General features: G+C 40.0%; 1 protein-coding gene across 1 annotated transcript in view; it reads right to left on the bottom strand.

Moving 5' to 3' along the window:
- The window catches only part of BNC2 (basonuclin zinc finger protein 2), a 308,867-nt gene that overhangs the window by 15,105 nt on the left and 272,106 nt on the right, over window positions 1–21,656 (bottom strand). Inside the window, exon 4 of the mRNA XM_032801784.2 lies at window positions 5,800–7,766. Coding sequence (XP_032657675.1) covers window positions 5,800–7,766 — 1,967 coding nt within the window. The remainder of the gene's footprint in view (window positions 1–5,799; window positions 7,767–21,656) is intronic.

Below are 21,656 nucleotides of genomic sequence, written 5' to 3'. Positions count from 1 at the left end.
AATGATATTAGGGGAAATATATTAATAGTCACCATAAACTAGTGTTGAGTATCTTCTTGGAGCAATCTGCTTCTAAAATCGCGTGCATTTCTTCAAAAGCAGTTTCTAAAAAGTTTTTTGTATAAGTTTCCAAACATAGCGGGATGATGAAAAAATGGATGCTTTTGTGTTGAGGAGGTGATAACAGGAGGCAGGTAGCATGTTTTTCACATCTTCACCTCTGTTGATAATGTATGCAGTGGCTCATCAGAGGTATCTGATGTTAATTTATTCAAGCACACCTGTATAGGGCTGGAAGTCAGGTAAGCAGATAAGCAAAAAGTATATGTCTCTGCTTTTTCAATACAGCTACCCAGAGGCCTATATGCGCACAAATTTAGTTCTGGAGATGTCAGCAGGTTTTAATAAACCAAATACAGATGTCTTACTCCACACAAATCAAGGAGTTTACATGTTTAAATCTGGACTGATTTAACTAGCAATCAAATGGCAGGATCACACTTGGCACCAATAGTTGCCTCATATTTATTTATAAGTAACCCTAAGCAAATATTATTTTGTTTTAAAATTTATTCATGGGTTGAATCACCTTTTCCACCTTGCAGAACACACACACATGCTCACTTTCTGAGAAAATTTAAAGAAACCTGAACAATAAATATTCTTACTTAAGTCAAAAAAAGGCAGAAAAGGAAAGTTTAGTCTTTGTAACGCTAAACAGGTATGCAGGAAATACATTTATTTTCCATATAATTAGGGTATGGAAAATGGGGCAACATGTCCTTATTAACACAGAATTCCAACCTAGTCCTAAGTAACAGAGATTTTTTAATTGATGGTACCAATATAAAATAGATTTTAACTTATTAAAATGCAATAGAGCTGATAAGGAGAAGAACAGGTGTTTCTTCTCACTGAAATACTGACATTAGTTTACCATTAAGGCCTGGTCAAAAATGGTACCTCTGATTTCACAGGTATTGAATCTGCACCCAAGCCTTCTTTAACTCTACAATCCTAGGTGAGGGATGGGAGCTGAGTTAACTCAACTACAATATCTTTTCTCTTCATTCTCTCCTACCCCATCTGCCTACCTTCTCACTTCCTCTCCAGCTGATTACTAACGAATGACTCCTCCTGCCTCACCCAAGAAACTTTGGAACTTCCCTGTCTTCACTGAGCTGGAAAATACCCTCTTTCTATCTGCCTGCTTGCCCTCACCTTGGCCTGGTCTATGGCACAAAAGAGCATATTGAGTTGCTGGTTCCAGAATACTGTCTCTGAGGAGCAGCCCATCCATTCCAGCTTACTTTGTGAGGCAGGGGCAGTACCTAGTTTAAGCAAAACCGAGAGGGAGGCTGGGGGTGGAAAAGCAGGAACAGGAGGGACTTACTCTGTGAAGACCCCATCACTAGGGTGACCAGATAGCATGTGTGAAAAATTGGGACGGAGTGGGGGGTAATAGGTGTCTATATAAGAAAAAGCCCCAAATATTGCGACTGTCCTTATAAAATCAGGACATCTGGTCACCCTACCCATCACAAACCTTTCCTTCATCACAGACCAGCCCTCCTCCTCCTCTGCTGGCTATTTAGTCCAGGATGATTCCCTTCACAGAAACAACAGTCTCAACTAAAACTTCTCCCTTTCTCCCACCCAGATGAACAAACTGTACCCGGGCACACATTCAAGCCTATTTTTCAGGCAGCTGTCCAGCATATCCTTGTCCTATTTCTCCATCTTCTTGCCACTTTCCAGAGATGTTTTCCTGTCCTCAGGCAGACCTCTACTCTTGCTCCTGTCTGACACCACCTCCTTTGGCATGATTTCTCTTATCTTTCACTCTGTTGCTTTCCTGCAAGAAGGCATACCCTATAAGGCTCCACAAGTAGAAGAACTGAAGTGTCATAAATGTCTGAGTTGGTGGGAGCAGAAACAGTAAAGGATTCTGAGAACAATGAGACTGAAAAGAAAGAATGAACAAACGAAAGAATGAATGAACGAACTGTTCCCTTTAGGAAAGAGATCAAAGTTAAAGATACAGATTGTAGATTTCATAAACACTTCTGGTAATGGGTGGGAAAGGTGATGAATAGAAAATTAGTTAAAAAAAGAATCCAGACACTGTAGGGCTTAAATCATAAAAAGCAACTTCTTATGAATTTTAGAAGAGATAACAGAACCCTGTGGAATTCTGTAGAGTTTCTGTCCCTTCTTTTGTCTGTTATATCTTGAAAAATTAGAGGATGCATGTATGGGGTAGATTCTATGTCAGTCTATCCCTCTCAGTCTTCTGTTTGCCTTCATCTGATTTTAGAAAATATGGATAGCCATACTGTGTCAGACCCAGTCATTTTAATATAGGACATCCCTGCATATAAATACATCTCAGGAGATATCCAAAACTTTCAGATAAAAGGGTATTTGAATGGTAGGGAAGCTGACCAGCTGCCTTAGGTAACTAAGGTTGCACTCTGGACCTTCATCCCGTGAAAGTCAGTTTTAAAAGGGACATACTCTGGGTTACGAACTGGAGCAGCAGGGGAGTTTTCCGGGCACACACTAAGCCTGGGGAACATAACCAAGTTTAGATTAACCAGAGTTAGGTTGTACAAGGTTATACATTGTACCAGATGCCATTGTAAGAAAAAAAAAAAAGATCAAAACTATTTATCACCTTATTAAACTCAACCGCCTTCACAGCTTGTTTTATTTTTAAATAGATTTACAGAAAAAAATTAAATAAGGAAACCTCACTAAATCCTGCAAGCCACATGGTGATGGGAAGGGTCCAAAAGTTTTTAGAAGGTGGCATTAGAAATGCTTTTTTAATTTGTAAGGACAGCAAAGGACTTCTGGATTCATCTGGATAGTCAAAAATATTCAGTAATTCAATAATCAAAATGTGAAGACTTATTGTTACATATATCTGCCCGAATAACTGTCACATCAGAACATGACAAGTATGTCCAGGCTCACTTGCTATTGCACATTAGTTGGATATTTCTTGTTTCTGATACAGCAATTAAAAGCGAAATGGTTATAATTAGGTTTTAAAATTAATAGTCCATTAAGGTGACTGGAAGAAGTTCTCACTTCTCAATGTTATTGCTTTTGTTATTTGGCAGCAAAGCCAATAAGACACCATAGATTAGTTTACATCTTTGAGGCTCTGTCTGAAACCCAGAAGGCTAGAAACTTAATGATCTAGGTTTTTTTCCCTTTAAATAAAAAGGATTCTTTAAAAATCAGCAAAAAATCCTTCATTGGGTAGGCTAAGTAGCTTGGATAAAATAAGACTCTCCCTTCAACTCAACCCTTAATAAAACAATTTTTTTGAAGATTAAATAAAAAGAATGTCTGATTCATTCTCATACCCCTCCTTTCGCACACTCTTTCATTTCTGTGCACTTCTAGACTTTCTAGTCCTGGACAAGACCAGACATGGAATTGCTGAAATACAGTGAACAATAAAGATGGTTTCGTATGATACTTCCTGACCAAACATCTGCAAGAATTATCAGAAATCTTGTGAGAGTTTCTGGTTTCTGTCAGATTTTTCCAGACAAATTCTGCAGACCCGAAAGTTTTGGTGAGTCTCAAAAAGCATCAGACTTGAAGGCCATCCAAATTGTACCTAGCCTTTAAACCTTTTCAAATACATTATTACTACCTGAAATCCTCAGAACTTGTGGATTTCTGTTGTCCCAAGTTATCAGAAAGACTCTCACATAACTGAAACATATTTTGAACACTATTTGTGAGATGAAACTGGAAAGATGTTCCCATGCCTAGTACAACCCAAACTCATATGTAAATAATAATTTTATCTTTAAGAAAGCAGTCTGCATTTTAAGTTTATGAATCATACATTTCACTTTTATGGCTTGCTTTCAATAAGCTAAATCAAAGTATCCTATATAGTTCTTGAAATACTTTCAAACTGTGCCCTGTCTTTAAATGTTCAGTTCTCATAAATACTTTACACATGTCATCATGATGGCCTTTTTCTCCTAATATATGTTCACTGAACTAACTTCTTTATTATTAGCATAATCTATCAAGTTAACTGTTTCCTGATGAAATTTAACACTCCAAATAACATTCCAAATCCTAAACTAGCCATTTCTCTTTTTGCACACTGAATACAAAACGCGTTTACTTAGCACATGACTGACATTTTATAACTCACTTGAGAAAACACATAGACTGAGCTAAATTCTGCACTAACAAATCCTCTGCAATCCTATCAACTTTAAGGACACAATGTGTGGTATATGCCAGCACAGGATTTCACTTACTGAGACCCTGATCCTGCTGGACCCTTATGTCCAGCTCCACGGAGGCTAACAGGTCTCCACCACAGGGGTGGACCGACTGGCAAGACAGTGGCCTTAATTTAGTTTTAGGTGTTTGATTTTAATTGATCTCATCTCACTGGTGAAACAAATTTTCTAGTTTTCTAGTACCCTAAATAGTCTACACTATTTACCGTTTTTTCTAATTTATGTTCACATTTCCTATTTAGTGGATCTCAGAACTGACATGCTGGAGCTAGACTCTCCAGAAAAAGTGAGATTTGGCTTCCTTAGCTCCTTCGCACTAAATTGCTTCTATTTTATATTATACCCTGTATCCAGTTGCAAACCCCAGCAATTTCCACAGAACAAGGTACAGGAAATGTGTGTGAAATGTTTAGCTGAGTTCAATTTCCTTCCTCTCTCTCCCTCTGCTGAATTTTTACTCCCTAATGAAAAATATTAAACAAAACAAACAAACAAACAAGCTCAAGTAATGAATCACTCTCACCATCACAACACGAACCCAATGCTGTGAACCTATAAGGGATATTTCATTGTGTAACTATATATTCATTGTAATGAATGAGAGCTTGTTTTCCTGAGTATGGAATAACTGTGTTATCCTACCAAAGACCACCTTGACCAATTCCATTTATATTACATTCTTTTTTAGGAATTAAAAAAAATTTTTTTAAAAAAGACCAAAAGAAGTTTAGGACCAGCAGCTTCTGTTTAAGCCCAACTGTTTCAGTACCGATGCAGCATAACTACTGTGTGATGTCATCTGAAGACCCAGCAGAACATATCCTTAAAAATATGTAGGGGTCTAGTGTCCTCTTTCTGCATGTACATTACCCCATCAGAGTGAATGGGAGCTACTCACAGCCAGAGAAGAAAATAAAGCTGGACTGGACAGTTATATTAGGAAAATAAGATACAGGTTCCCCTCTGGAAAGAGAGAACCATTTCGCTAATGTTAACATTTAATTTTGTTTCTTATAATTGTTTATAAGGCAGAATGAATATCCATTAATGATTCCTATTCATTTGTACTTAAGCTTACAGAGATGAGGATTATTCTTGTATCCTATTCCTATGGTTCTTTCCCTCCATCCATTTCTGTTTCTATGTATCGATGTGTATGTGTGAAGATATTTTTGTTGTATATAATTATTATATATTTAATAGAAGCTTTCCTTGATTGGAAAGCTGTAGGGAGAAAAAGCTGAATGTATAAAAGCCGCAGCTCATATACAAAAGTGTATATACAACACACACACACACAGAAAGAATGACATAAGACAGTGACATAGTATACACTATTCTGAATGTCAGACAATGGAAACCTAAAGTGATAACACTCCCTCAATGCCAAGGGCGCATGACTGTCACTAATCATTACTGTGTCTCTCTCTATTTCTTCATCTACCTAAAACTGGATTTTCTTATGTAATTCGACACACTTACTAATGTAGAAAATCAATTAATATTTACTGACCTGTCTCTGCTTCTCCGTGATGGGAAGGCAGCGTTACAGCCAGCCACTGTGCAGACATGCATCTCTTTTAAATGAACATTCCTGTAGTGAAGCTTCACACTATAGGAGCTTTTGAAACTCTTCTTGCAGACATAGCAGATCTTGGGATCTGGGCTGGAACATAGGTCTCCTTCTGGGGAGAACTTTTGAGGACTGTTGTAGCTGAATGTTGAACTGAAACTTTCATGAAGGGCAGCCATACTGGCACTGCCCCCATTATACAATCCATATTGGCTCATGTAAAACATATCATAGGTAGGATCTGTAAACTCTTCCTTCACCTTAATAACATCCCGGTGAGAAGATTCATTGTGATTTTCATCTGCCATCTCACTGTTCATCATAGACTGTTCATTAGATTCATGGATGTGTTCATCACCTTCCATGGATTCCTCGCACAATTTTGGCTCTGAGGTTTCTGACTCATTTTCATAGTCTCTCTCATGCTCTTGGTCTTCTGAGGTCATGCTGTCCGCCCTTCTTATCTCTGTCCTAGAAATGCATCTGCTTCTACCATTTTTAGAAAAGTCTTTCACAGACAATCCTGGGCTCATTTCCTCCTGCGAATGGCAGTGATTGTCATGACCAATATCATTAGCCATTGTGCTGTTGTCATTAGCCTCATCATCTTCATCGTCAAACTCATCAGCAGTATCAATAACTTCCTTTTCTATTTTAACTGGCATGCTTGACTTCCTTGGTTTCTTCTTAGGGGCAAGGTCAGCATTAGGCTCATGGGTAGGCATCACCATCGCAGGTAACGATGACTCTGAAGGAAGAGGAGGATGCTGCTCCACTGAACCACCTGTTGGTATGATGGGACTGGTGGGTAATGAGGTTGGAGGGCTCACCATCTCTCCAGGAGTAAGTAAACTTCTGTAAAAAGGAGGAACAGGCTGGACAGTCTTTAAAGCTGGAAAAACCAGCTGGCTAGAAAGAGGGTTCTGTAGTACAGGGTCTAGAGGGGGAGTAGTGAAACCCATTGGAGGCCGACCAGGGCTTGTTAAGGTAAGATTGGATTTGGTACTTGCTATGACAGGGGTGGCAGCTCCTGATGTAGCACGGATTAGATCTTTGTCTCGGTTGTTCCTTAGCATAGGCATATGAAGGCGGGGGTTAGGGTTAGCACTGTGACGATTGCGACTTCTAAGAGAGCTGAAGACCATGTTGCAGCCTTCAATCGTGCACCGGTGTTTGATTTTCAGATGAACTGCATTGTAGTGGATTTTGAGAGTACCTTTGTCATAGAAAGTTTTACCACATGCATTGCAGAACACTCTCCCTTTTCTTGACGCTGATCCCATTCTTCTGATTCTGTGAATCCTGAATGAGCTTTTCGTGTGCTCAGTTTTGGACAAATCATTGATGGGTGTAGATGTTTGAACGGGAGATGCACAGGCTGGCTCAGTTTTGGGTTCCACATTTGTGATGCTGGTCAAAGCATTCCTGCTGGATGTCTGCTCATTCTTGAAAGGAGTTGGGGAAACTTCAGATTCACTGCTTTCATTATATTCATTTTGGGTAGAAAGGCTTGGTTCACGCAGCCTCAGAGCCGGCTGTTCCAACAGGAGGCCATTTGGAGGCAGCCCCAGCAATGGAGCAGAGACAGGATTTATGTACTGGAATGGAAGCAGAAACGCAAGGCTGTTAGGGATGTTTTCGAAGTGATGAATGCTGGAAGGGTTGCTGTTCTCCAGGTGAGCAAGGAGACTTGGGCTCCTAGTGCGATTATTGCTTTCAATAAAAGTCCTTATATCTGAATCTGTCTTTGAAGATGGCACAGCCACAGCCTGCCCTTCCTTTTCTTGAATTGCCATCAGCTCCACGATGGACTTGGTTTCTCCAAATCTCAGAAACTGCTGAAGGGTAATAATCTCTTCTTCCCTGGACATGATGGCCCAGCGGTCCAGCACCTTGCCTGCAGCATCCTAGAGGCCATATCAAAGAAACAACAAAGACAAACACAAAGAAAAAAAACTTATTGATTCTGCATAATTATTGAATTCGATAGAAAGTGCTCTGCTGCCTGTACATGAAACACTAAGCTCAGAAAACAACATGCAAACAGTGTTAATATAAGTCGATCCACAAAGCAAACTTTTCTGCCATGCAAATGTAGTAATTAGAGTCACAGTTAGAGAAACAGATTGAGTTTAATAATGTCAAAGCAAACAAAATTTAGACTACTGGGGCTCTGTGATCTAAAATGCCTTCAATACTGCTGTTATAACAACATGATCTATGTACTATGCAACTGTTTCGCATACATTAGTTTAAGACGTGAATTCTTGCTGTGCAGCCTGCCGTAAATACAGAAAACTGTACCTTAATCCTTACAAAATGGTGACACTATGGGAAAGAATGAAATAAATGCATTTGATAGAATTACCTCTTAAATGTAAGTAGACATAAGACTGAATTCAATTAGGAGCAATCTTGTAAAATGCATCTCAAAGAATTTGAACCAAGACAATTAAAAAGTAGCATAAAAATATTAACAATGTACATTTTTCCACAAGAGCAATATATAACATTGCATTTATTGCCAACACACATCAAAAGGCTGAAACTGGGGGGAGGAAAGGAAACACTACTTTAAGTGTTACTGAACTGTTACTGGCAATTGATTGCAAACTTCTAACCTGGATTTGATTTACACTTAAAATATAACTTTTATAAAGTCTTGTTATAAATGACAGTTACAAATATTTAAAAAGTAAACATTTGATGGATGTGGATAACATAAATGTATAAAAATGTTGTTTCTTCACATTGCCTTCTGATAGCAAGGGAAAAGTCCAGAGAGAATACACATCAGTAATCAGTACACTATCTGTTGTTAAATATACATTAAAAAGCATTTCACACTTTCATTTTTGCTAGTAATATCAGATTTGCCTGAAGGTAGAACTTAAAAATTCTGCACTGTAATGTCAGGCAATCCATTCCAGCATGTATTGATAAAAATGTATTAAAATACTTACATAATGAATACATTTTATCAACATCTCTCCCATTGGGCTAATGCTGGACACGTCACCACCTCTGTAGCGACCAACAAACCCTGTCCCGTGACCATCAAGCAGAGATGCCCCAGTGTCTACTGCATAGAACTGCCAGATACTGCTGCATGGAACTACTCTGTGCTGTCTTTTTTATTTATTTTTTTTTAAATCTTGGATCCCAGATTTAGAGCCCTGTCTAAACATTCAGAAGTACCCTATGCAGAAAAAATCATCAGAAGTGGTTTGAGTAGAAAAGCATTGTATTTATATGAAAATATGAAAATTATTTTCCACATTACAGTAATGATTCTAGTTTTTTTCTCGTTAATTTTATAGCACTGTAAATCACAATTTTCTCAAATGATGAAACATACACGTAAAACTCCAGCTAGAACTGGTTTTGCTTATTTTAGTTCCAATTTATCTCAAATCATAAGATGCAAAGCTAATGAAATGAATTAGTGTCACTTATGTTGCAATATCTTAGGTGTGGCTATGAACCCCTAACATGGTTCATAGTACCGGGTATGAATGATACCACACAATCCAATCTAACAGGAATGTAATTAACCCATGACAGAACTATAACAATGGGGAAAACCTTAAATTAGCCTTAATCCTGCAAGTTGATCCATGTAGGCAGCTCACTGCCATGTGGAGCCTTCATCAATGGGGATCTGTGCAGATTAAGGGACCACCTTGTGAAGAGCTGCTTTCAGGATAAGGCTATAATTTGTTGGTTTGGTTCAGTAAGCAACCAAAGCTTTGAATACTTTTCCTAACATAGTAAGGGCTTCTTTAACTCCTATAGTCTTATAATTTTAGCTGTCCTGGTGGAAGAGAATGCTAGTTTTACAAGAACTCAGTGTGATTCAATGCAATTTATCCAAAAGGGCAGGCAGTCCCTGGGACTGGGACTACACTTTCCTTTCTTCCAAATTCCAAACTGGTTATCTTTTGACTATTTTCCCTGTATACTTTTCAAAAGGTTCCCTATTTCTCCATTCAATTCCACCACAACCTCCACCAGGCTTGCCCTTCCATGCTATAATGATTCTACATTTGTAAATACCAGTATCTCACCTGGACCCTAAAATGGCCTCACAGTTCAAATTTTGAGCCCTCCCCTCTCCACTCCCCCAGCAGCTTTTACCCGAGTCAAAGTTTAAATAGAGGGGAAAGGTCTCAACTCATATTGTTTGGAGGCAGGATCTGAGAGTTCCTGAGCCCAGAGTTCCAGAGAGGGTATGGGACTGTCTGCTTGCTGCCAACTGTAGGTGTTTGTAATGCACTATTGATAGCAATTCATGTTTTTTACATCCAGAGGCTTGTGTAGTAGGAAATGTCTATTTTATAAATGTGGATAGATACATAAATAAAGAAATGAGTTTCGGATTGTGCTGTTTGCATCTGAACTAACCATGAGACTGGAAAACAATGGGCTTCTCTGTTGTGGAGCCCATAGAAACTTACAAGTAAGAGATCAAGAGGCCAATTAGATCACTCAGGAGACTTGATAGAATTGAGTTTTATAGCACACGGTCTAGCATTTTGTCAAGCCTGGGCTGAAATGTCCCACGTAAGGGGTTTCTACCACTTTCCTTTGGAGGTTATTCTGCAGTTTAATACATATCCTCACTAAAAGAAGTTTTCCTAACACTTTGCCTAAATTATCCCTCTCTCAGTGCCAAAATGTTACACTTATGTATACTCTTACAGTATTTATTATGGGATTTTCTAGAGTTGTGAGGAGGACTATGAAACACTGGGGGCCAGATCTTCAGGCTCAGCTACAGTGCCAATGAGCTCTTAAACAAGCAATTGAGGATTTGATTGGCATTGGGTATCCTCAGCTGGCACAAAGACAACAGCCCAATGGAATCAGACAGTTGGCTTAAAGCGACCTTAACCTACTCCTACCGGCCACATTGAGTGATAGCTCAGCACAGCTAAAGATTCAATTACTAATTCCCTAACCCACCCTATGCCCCAATCATTAACATCTTTAGGGCCAATCCTACAAACTGTACAAGGACTAGGTTGCCAATCACAACTCCCACTGTCTGCGGTTCACCATTCCAGGCCAATGGGGGCTGCGGGAAGCGGCGTGGGCCGAGGGATGTGCTGGCTGCTGCTTTCCCCAGCCCCCATTCGCCTGGAACAGCGAACTGTGGCCAGTGGGAGCTGCAATTGGCTGAACCTGCGGACACTGCAGGTAAATAAACCGTCCCAGCCCACCAGCAGATTTCCCTGATGGGCCATGAGACAAAGGTTGCCAATCCCCATTGTAGTTAATCATGCAAACTTCTGACGGTTTTACTTTTAGAGCGAAAAGGTTGATGACAAAATCTTTTACTGGACCAACTTCTGTTGGTGAAAGAGACAAGGTCTGTGTAGCTCGAAAGCTTGTCTCTCTCAGCTGGTCCAATAGAAGATATTACCTCACCCACCTTGTCTCTCTAAAAACCTGAGACTAACGCGGCTAGAACAACACTGCAAACTGTTTGGTTTTTGTCAGATTTTGAGCAAATCTTTATTTTGTTTTCCATGTTGTGAATGTTAGGTTGCTTTATTGAAGGACTCACTCATATGAAGTAAAGAATATTAAAAATGCACGCTACTGACTTCAAGACACTGTAGGATGGATTCATGAATAACAGATTATGTATTTTATTTTGTTTATTTTTTTAAGAAACAGCAGTTTATATTCACAAGTTGTCTATTGTTAATTTTTAGCTAGAAATACAATTTTTCTAACAATACAGAAAAGTGGTTTGGGGTCACTATATTTCATAGAAAATATAGCACCTATATACACTGCATAACACATAGTTCAATATTTACATAGTGATGGTTTCTATAAATCACTGTAAGTATGTATTAAAATTCAGAAATAGATAAAGAGCAAATAGGAATGTCATTTTTTGATAAAACTTGAAAATTAAAAAAAAATCTAACCATTATCCCTTTGAATTAAGCTATAACTAGCTAGGGATCTCTTTGTATACCTTAATACTTGATTAGAGGTTCAAGTCCTTTCTTACATGTAATCGATTTCTTGTTTCTTACAATCTCTCATACTAAATTTTCTCCCCAAAGCTATTAAATCATATCCACATTTAAATCTTTCATGACAAAAGGCTCCAATTTATATTACTTTTTTTCAGCTCAGTACCGATTAAGCCAAGCCTCCTGTGACAATATATACAAGTCAGTCAGTCAGTGTAAAGATACCAGTGTATGCTTTTACCTCTAAGCAAGCCAGTAGACAAGCATGCATAACCTGTACAGCAATACAATGGAAGCTCCTGCTTCCCTGGCCATACAGCCTGATTTTATATAGTGGTGCCTCTCTTCCGATTTCAGAAAGAGAGAATTCTTCAAGCCTCTAAACCATATAAAATTAACCTCTAAGGGTAGACGAACTATAACCTTAAATCTTCCTCTCTTCAGGTCTAAACACACATTCAATTTTCTCTCTATCTATATTATTAGTATAGACATAGATACACATATACACACACTATATTAGGTCTGTGAAGCAGTGTCACGGTTAATCATGCTGAACTTGTCTCCTGATTTTTACTGACCTGTAGGTTAGGATGATATGAGTCAGGATGTATCTTGTCCTAACTTCTGGGTCACATCAGAACAAGTGATAGGTTTAGGATGATTATCTCAGATGATACAAATAGGTTAGAGTAGAAGACAAACACAGAGTTCACTCTAATTTTTGAGTTTAAGTGGGGAGGGCTGGAAAGAGGGAGATTTGGTTTCATGGCGCTCTTTGAACTTCACAACTTGTACGTTTTTGAGTCAGCCTGAAAGTCTCTCAACTTAAAAGTTGCCTATTTAAAAAGTGAAGGTGGCCGCTATGCAACATATATGCCTTTTCAACCTAGAACTTCTGTTTTAAAATCAAGTTGCTTTAAACTCTTTTAAACAGACTGACAAACACAAGCTCAGCACACAGCAAGTAACCCCCAGACACACACACTGCAGACAGTCACTTACCCCACAGATGCTGTATTTGCTCCTCCTTCACCTGGAGAACTCCCTTGCGCACTCCCTGTAGAAGCGACCAGGGGTATACAGGGAGTTTCGCACGGAGTTCTCCATGGTGAAGGGGAGATACACATCTGTGGGAAGTACTTTCGTGGTGGTGTCTGGGGTTACTTGCTGTGTGCTGAGCCTCATGTGTTTGTCAGTCTGTTTGTATTTGTTGTTTGGAAGGACCGTGTGCTGTAGCAGGCAGTTGGAGGCTGAGCACAAAGGAGGTTTTGAAAGCTAAAAGCCTCTGGTAATTTGCTTAGCCTTAACAGTGGGGCAGGGCATTCCTCAGCTCCGGGCTTTTCTAGCCGCGCCTAGGACCAGGGCAGCTTGCGACCGGGTGCTGCTAACAGGAGTTTTGCAAGAGAGTATGGGAAGGGCAGTATGGAAGGGAGCGGGGGGTCTCTGTCGGTCCTATTCCGTGACCCAGTTAGTCCCTTGAAAATCTATATAACCAAACTACATCCAACACTTTCTCTTTATGCAGAGCAGAGCGGACAGAAGCTGCAGACAGGGGAGTTGAGGAGTGAGCTTGACAGAGGGAGTTTATGGCTGGTTAGGGAAGACCCGCAACCCTGTGGAGCACTGCTTCTGTCTTCCATCACCGCGCCTGTAGCCAGACAGAGCCCGAGCAGGATGCTTCTACCCAGATTCTTGATGTGGTTTGCAAAGACTGTAACTTGCAATTTTCCACTTACTGATATTCCAGGGCTGGCGGGGGCACTCCATGTGAAATGTGCCTACTGGGTGGAATCTTCTCAGGCAGCAGAGTGGTAGGGCTACTAGGAGGAGTGGCTAGGTTGAGGAGCCTCCGTATCCTATGAGCAATTCTGGACAGTGTCCATGTGGGACAGCTGAGGATAGCTTGTCCCAGTTCACAGGACTGCTGACACACACTGGTGGAGGAGGAATGGCTTCAGGTGGACACTGGCAGCTATTTATTCTGGCAGCGGGCAGTGCTCCACCCCCTGCTGAGGAAACCTCCGCGCGGGTTAATAGTACTGTTTAATGCTCTTCTTGATATAGGAGGCAGAATCACCTCTACAGTAAAGGAGGAGAAAGTTCTTGTATACCCCTAGCGCTGGGGGGGTCTTGCTACCACCACTTAAATAGAAACATTAGGGTGGGTCGTCGGAGATCTCTGCTGAGGGGATGGAGGCCCATTCTGTCGCCCTGACCATTTCATCTCGGGAAGTTATGGCTGCCTGCGGGGGGGCCGTATCCCGAACATGTTACAGAGGCATTGTCGGATTATCGGCCTTCTGAATATACCCAATGCTACTCATCCCTTGGGCACAATGATATCTGCGAGGTGACGCTGATCGTCAAGAGTGACGTACAGGGCTCTGGGAGTCGGGTGAAGGAGTTTGGAGTGCAGGTGGTATTCTTCTTTGATTCTTCCTGTCAAGGGTAGGGGCCCAGGCAGAGACGATCATCATGGTGGGATACTTGGCTGCCGAAGATGTTGTTGCCAGGGCGGCTTGCTCCTCGACCACTTGGGGAGGTATTCGGAAGGACTGCTAGGCAGAGATGGCGTTCACCTTTCGAGGAGGGGAAAAGACCTTATTTGCACACAGACTGGCTACCTAGAAAAAAAAACTGAGGAGGCTTTTAAACTAGTTTCGACAGGACAGGTGAGCAAAGCCCACAGGTAAGTGGGAACAGAAGACCTGGGAGATGGGTCAGAACAAGAGGAGTGTTAGGTTATTAATGGCAGAGAGAAAGCGATGGTCAGGCAAACTGGGAGGCAAGATCAAACCAGTATCTTAGACGCCTATATACAAATGCGCAGAAGAGTATGTGTAATACAGGAAGAACTGGATAGTGCTATTCAATAAATAAATATAGACTATGGACATTTGTTGGGATTCACTGCAAACTTGTGGATAATTACACCCATGATTGGACATGCTGGTGTGGATGAGGTTAGGTTGCTAGAAGGAATGCCAGGGGGAAAAGGGAGAGGGGGTTGCCTTATATATTTAAAAAATGTACACACTTGGACTGAGGTGGAGGTGACTAGGAACGAGTGTTGGAGATCTCTGGGTTAGGATAAAAGGGGTAAAACCAAGGGTTGATTCGTGCTGGAGTTACTACAGGCTAATCCTAACCAGGTGAAGTGCATGAAGCTTTTTTATTAAAAACTAACAAAATCATCCAAAGCCCAAAGATTGTGGTAATGGGGACTTCAACTATCCAGATATATTGTTGGAAATAACACCGCGGGACAGACTATCAGATAGTTCCTGGATGCATTGCAGACAACTTTTTATTTCATGGAGGTTTTTGGAAAAAAAGCTACTAGGGGGGTAAGTGTTCTAGACTCGTTTTAACAATGTTTGAGGACTTGTGGATTGAAAGTGAGGCCGCTTGGGTGAAAGTCATTCATCGAAATCATAGAGTTTGCATCTTAAGGAAGGGCTTAAGAAGGGGTTACAAGCAATAGAGGACAGGATTTCAGGAAGGCAGATTTTGGGTAAGCTCGAGAGTCGATAGGTTAGGTCCCATGGGAATTCAAGACTGAGGGGAAAAACACTTGAGGAGAGTTGGCAGTTTTTCAAAGGACACTATTAGGGCAAAAGCAAGCTTATTCGATGGTAGGAAGATAGAACATGTGGCAAAGAGACACTGGCTTAACCGCGGATCTGTATGACCTTACAAAATAAAAGGAAGTCATAAAAAAATGAAACTAGGTCAGATTACAAAGATGCATAATTAGGCAAACACAGGATGCAGGCCGAAGATTCTCGAAAGGCGGCCACCAAAAATGAACTTTCAAATAGCTAGGGATAAAAGGGATAACAGAGACTTTTTATCAATACAGTTAGAAGCAGAGGAAGACAAGACAGGGTAGCCCACTGCTCAAGTGAGGGGGAGAACCAGTAACAGGAAACTGGAAATGGCAGAGAATGCTTAATGAACTTCTTTGTTTTGGGTTCTCTTCACTGGAAGTTCTGAAGGAATGTCTCCATAGTGGAATGCTATGGGTAAGGGGGTAGAATTTAGAATAATAAAAAAAGCAAGTTAAAATCACTTAGAAAGTTAGATGCCTGCAAGGTCACCGAGGGCTCATAATGCATCCTAGAATATCAGAGTTAATAGAGGTGGTATCTGAGCCTCTAGTTTTATCTTTGGAGTCCATGGAGATTGGAGAGATTCCAGGAGACTGGAAATGGCAATAGTGCCATCTCATAAAAGGGAAATAAAAACAACCAGGAAACCTTACAGACCAGTAGTCTTACTTTCTGTGCAGGAAATATGGAAGCAAGTAAATTAAACGAAGATATCTGACACTTTGGAAGTGGTAGGTGATACGGGTAAATGCCGCTGATTTGTAAAAAGAAAATCATTGTCAACAATCTGATTAGCTTTCTTTGATAGGATAACGAGGCTTGGGATGAGGAGGAAGAGGGATGTGGTGTTTTACCTCAGACTTTAGTAAGCATTGTATGGCTCGCATGATATATCCTTATCGTAAAGTAGGCAAATTACAATTTTAGATGGGGCTACTATAAGAGTGGGTGCATAACTGCTGGATAACTGTACTCAGAGTAGTGGATTACTTAATGCTCCAATCTGCTGAATGGTATAAACAGTGGGGTTTCCGCAAGGGGTCTGTTTTTGGACTAGCTTGTTCAATAGTCTTACCTCCCATCGACTTAAGAAGAGTCGCCATGAAAGATACGCTTATTATGATTTTGTGGATGATACCAAACTGGGGGGGAGATTGCAACCTGCTAATATAGGAGGACAGGGTCAAAATTCAAATGATCTGGACAAATTGGTAGAAATGTCTGAGGGTAACGGAATTGAAGTTCATAAAACAAATTGCAAAGTGCTCCACTTAGGAAGAACAATCATTTTTCAACATACAGAATGGGAAGAGCTGCTCTAGGAGAGTATGGGCAGAAGAGATCTAGGGGGTTCATAGTGGACAAAGCTAAATTGAGTCAACAGTGTGATATGTTGGAAAAAAGTAAAATGATTTGGGATGCATTAACAGGTGTGTTGTAAACAAGACACGAGAAGTCATTCTTCCAGCTCTACTCTGTGCTGGGTTGGCCTCAATGGGTATTGTGTCAGTTCTGGGCACCGATTTCAAGAAAGATGTGGAGAAATTGGGATGGGGTCCAGGAACGAGCACAAGAATGATAAAGTTCTTGGAACATGACCTATTGAAGGAAGGCTACTGAAAGAATTGGGCTTTATTCGTTTTGAAAAAGAAAACTCAGAGCCGGGGACTGATAAGCAGTTTTAGGTATTAAAAGGGTTGTCATCGCGGGGAAAGGGAGAAAATTTCATTAGCCGTTCTAATGATAGAACCAAGCAGCACATGCGGCCTTTAAACTGATATATACACCGGGGAATTGTGGGTTTGTACATTAGGACAAAGTTCCTTACACTGGACTAATCTGCCTAGGAGGCTGTGTAATTCTCCATGTCCTCGGTATATAGTATAGATTCTCTCCTTGTGGAGATATTTAAGAGTAGGTTAGATAAATGTCTATCAGGGATGGTCTAGACAGTATTTGGTCCTGCCATGAAGGCAGGGGACTGGACTCGATGACCTCTTGAGGTCCCTTCCAGTCCTAGAGTCTATGAATCTATGAAAAGACTCCTGTGATCCCCATTACCCTGTGCTAATTTTATGCAGAAACACACACACACACACACACTCTCTCTCTCTCTCTTTTGCAGGCCTATTTTTAGCTCTCTAATGTACTTCTTGGCATAGCTAAGAGAGGGTGTGTTCATGTGCATGCACATGACTGTATGCACACTGAGAAATGATTACACAGGAGTTGAGATTAATAAAAAGGTTAACATAAAAAAATGAAAACTCCTTTTTAGAAAAAAGTGCAGATTCTGGGAAGCACTCAGGGAATATTTTCGAGCACTGTTGTGATAATTTCTGAGAAACACTTGAAATTATGAGGAAAAACAACTTGGCAAGATTATTTATTTTAGCAAGGTTGCATTTGCACCTTAAATACACATTTCTTGGTACAGACTGACCAAGCATCCGGAATGCAATGATTAAAAAATATATTTCATGGAGATACACACATTTGATTCCTTAGCTCAGGAAGCAAATCAAGGTTTACTGTGCAATTATCTTTCCTTCATGAGCTTTTCTTAGATACCTGTAGGTTTTCTAGCTGATCTTGGGGAAATATGTTGAAAGTATGGCTGTAACAACTGAAAAGCAGACTGAAATGCACTCAATCATACTATAATTGCACAGGATGGTTTTAATTAGGGTGCAGACAGAAAATCAACATTTGTTTCTGATAAAGAAAGCTTTACATAATTTCCATGATTTGAGTTTGTTGTTTTTGTTTGGCTGAGTTTCTCAGGAGCATCTCCTTACTTCCAAATGAAATTTCAAGCTGTTACACTGGGGGAAGTTCATATCCCATCTCTTTCTGGGAAAAAAGTGACCACAACACAGAGATGCATGAGTGCATATCTATTTACATAGGAAAAGCCAAAATGCACCAGATCATGCTCCTTTTCAGATCAGCGGCAAAGCTCCCACTAATTTCAATGGGCACAGGATCTGGCATTATGTCTAGATTTTCATGGAAATATTCATCCACATACTTATTTTCTTGCTGGGCATTCTTTACATGCCATATCGACTCAAGCTCTGCTTTGTTTTTGCAAACATCAGAGAGAGGTATAAACACCAGCTTGTTGTGATCATACATAAGCAGCTGATGCCAAATTCAACATTCCCAACTTACAAAAAGCCATGACTTAAAAGACTTTCCCATCCCTAACCCCACATACCTTCCTCATCCCTCTCTATTCCTCCATCAAAATGTATGATAAATGCTATGGTTGTGAGAATGGGGGGGTCCTTTCCTTATGTCTACCGCTGCATCAGAAACCAACACGACACAACACTACAGAGTTTTCAGTCAATAATGGAAATCTTTAGCTTTTGGCTTAACTGCTGCATCTACTGTACTAAAAAAAGCAAAAGAGATAGATCTTTTCCCCCTACTACTTAGAACTGGATTTATTTGCTTTCACCTAAAGATATGGGATGCATATCAGGTTTTCTGCTTATGACAGCTAATAGAAAAAGAAAGGCTTTTCCAGTACATCAAAGTATAAACGTGAAGGACACTTTCAAGTATGTACCTAACTGCAGAAAATAAGAGGTATGCATAGCTTCTGTTTTGTATTTATTCTTGTTACCAGTACAAACTCAGTTCCTTCTCAAATAGTTCACTCCAACCCTCACATTAAGGTTCCATGTTAATAACTGTATTGCAACTTTCATCCAAGTGGACCCCAAAGAGCTTTACAGACTTTTACTAATTGATATTACAGATTACAGTCCAAATTTTGCTCCAGTGTGAATCTTGACTTCATTTGACAGCAAATGGAATATAATTTAGCACTGCAACATTACAAAGAGCAGAACTTGTCTCCATAGATGCAGGCGGAACACCACAGAAATGCCACCAGGACGGGGATGGAACAGAGCAGCTGTCTAACTGTGCACAACAGCACTTCACAACAGAGAAAGTGAAGAATACCATGTCCAACTGAAATGGCAAACGGAATTTAAGTAGGTGGAATATAATAACCACAGTTGAAATCTGGCCAGGATATTGGAGTTAACCACCCACACTCTTGCTAAAAGGCTTATGGGATCTTTACTGACCAAAAGCATTCAGATCCTCTGTTTTATATCTCATCCTAAAGACAGCATCTCCAGCACCACCGTCCCCCCACTATCAATCAGCTGGAGCATAGGTTCAGTACTATTACGGAGGGAACAGTATCACCTACTAGATCACTAATTATCAGCACTTCTTTAGGATCTGGATTTTCTCTAGAGGACTTCCATTTCTCTCTCTCCAATATAAATCCTCTCTATTCCTAAAATTCCATCAACCTTAAATCTCCACAATAATTCATCTCGTTACAACATTCTGAATACTTGGCCCTGTAAAATTGTGGTATAATGAGGTGAAGCATGTTGGAACAAATTATATAAAGATGCACAGAGTTAAAAGAATGTGTTTCTTGATTAAATGAAAGTTTCACAGAGGCAAGAAAGTTGGAATATACATCACAACAACAATCAGAAGTTGGGCAATGTACATCTATGTGAATTAAAGAAGTAAGTTCTGGAAAAGTTCTAGGTCACCGAGGGAGTTATTCCAAAACATAAAATGGCCATGCCCTCTGAGAGATTGAGTGCTGTCAATTTTTATCGCTGGAGTAGTCCAATACATTGTAAAGCAGTTCTAATCAGTTTGAAGCAGCTTCATGTGAAATCCACCCATCTTCCTCATTGCAAATTATCCCAGGTGTATTTGGGTAACATGCATAGATACTATTTTTGGGTAGAGGGTGTACATGTCCAAACATAAAGATTACTTCCACAGACCAAGAGTCTCCATCACAAAATGTTGCCACACAGTACACGTAGAATATCCAGTCTGCATTAAGTTAATAATATATATATTTGGGAGGGTGTGCAGGGCAGAGAGAAGATAAATTTGCCCCATGCTTTTTCAGTTGGGTGGGAGCTTTCTGGCAGATATTTATGATCAGCACCCTGCTAGAATCCAAATAAAAATTATTTACAAATGAAAAGAAATCTCTCATAAAGAGAGGAGGAAACCCTATTTTATCATTCATAGAAGAAATGTTAATTTGGACCTCTACCCATCTCCCCCTAAAAAAGTATTGATCTCTGCAACTTAAGTATTGTTATTAGGATGTGAGGGCACTGGTTTTCAATGCTTCTTGTGATTTTTAAAACATATTGTTCGACTTTTGATAAAATATTCACTTTGCTATGCAATCCTCTTGATTGTGGATCCAATAAGAATGTATAATTCATAAGAGATGATCATTTTTCTTTTAGTAACAGTGTGTGTAGCATTTTTATTTTAAAAGGTATGATAAGTCACTGTGTGATTACAACATATTTAATCACTGCAGCTCCAGCTTCATTTAATCATAGCTGCTCCATCTAGCATCTTTATGGTTAAGGGCCTCTCAAATTTTTCCCCACAGTGACCCCCCGTCCATATTCAAAGGCTTAGAATTTAGCTGGAGAAGGGAAATTCTGATTTGAAGCCAGAATCTGAATCCCTTTTTACTGTTTTACAGTAGTGTAATTCCACTAACTTCAGTGGAGTTAGACTTGATTTACACTGTGCAAGTGGGAGAAGAATTAGGCCCAAAGCATAAAATTGACAAATCTGATACAACCATGGTGATGGTGTCACTACTGCCCCATTATACTAATCTTTCTCCATAAATAAATATTGAGTTACTAACTTTAAAAAGATCCAAGTGGTCATCTTTCAGCAGCTGCCATTAACATGATTTCATTATTTAACATTTGTGTTGTGGTAGTAGCTCCCTATAGGCCACCACCAGGTGAGTCTCATTGTGCTAGGCTGTCATAAACAGATGGTTAAGGGTTAATGTCTCTTTTACCTGTAAAGGGTTAAGAAGCTCAGTAAACCTGGCTGACACCTGACCAGAGGACCAATAGGGGGACAAGATACTTTCAAATCTTGGTGGACGGAAGTTTTTGTTTGTGCTTTGTTTTTTGGGTGGTGTTCGCTCTTGGACTAAGAGAGGACCAGACGTACACCCAGGCTTCCAAATCTTTCTGAATCAGTCTTTCATGTTTCAAAATTGTAAGTAATGCAAGCAAGGCAGATTGTCTTATTTTGTTTTTCTCACTGTAAATGTTTCTTTTTGGAAGATTTTTTACTCTGT

This window comes from Chelonoidis abingdonii, chromosome 6, assembly GCF_003597395.2.
Source record: "Chelonoidis abingdonii isolate Lonesome George chromosome 6, CheloAbing_2.0, whole genome shotgun sequence".
Taxonomy (NCBI): domain Eukaryota; kingdom Metazoa; phylum Chordata; order Testudines; family Testudinidae; genus Chelonoidis; species Chelonoidis abingdonii.
The sequence above is the reverse complement of the archived record's forward strand: the minus strand, read 5'-3'. Positions and strand labels throughout refer to the sequence as shown.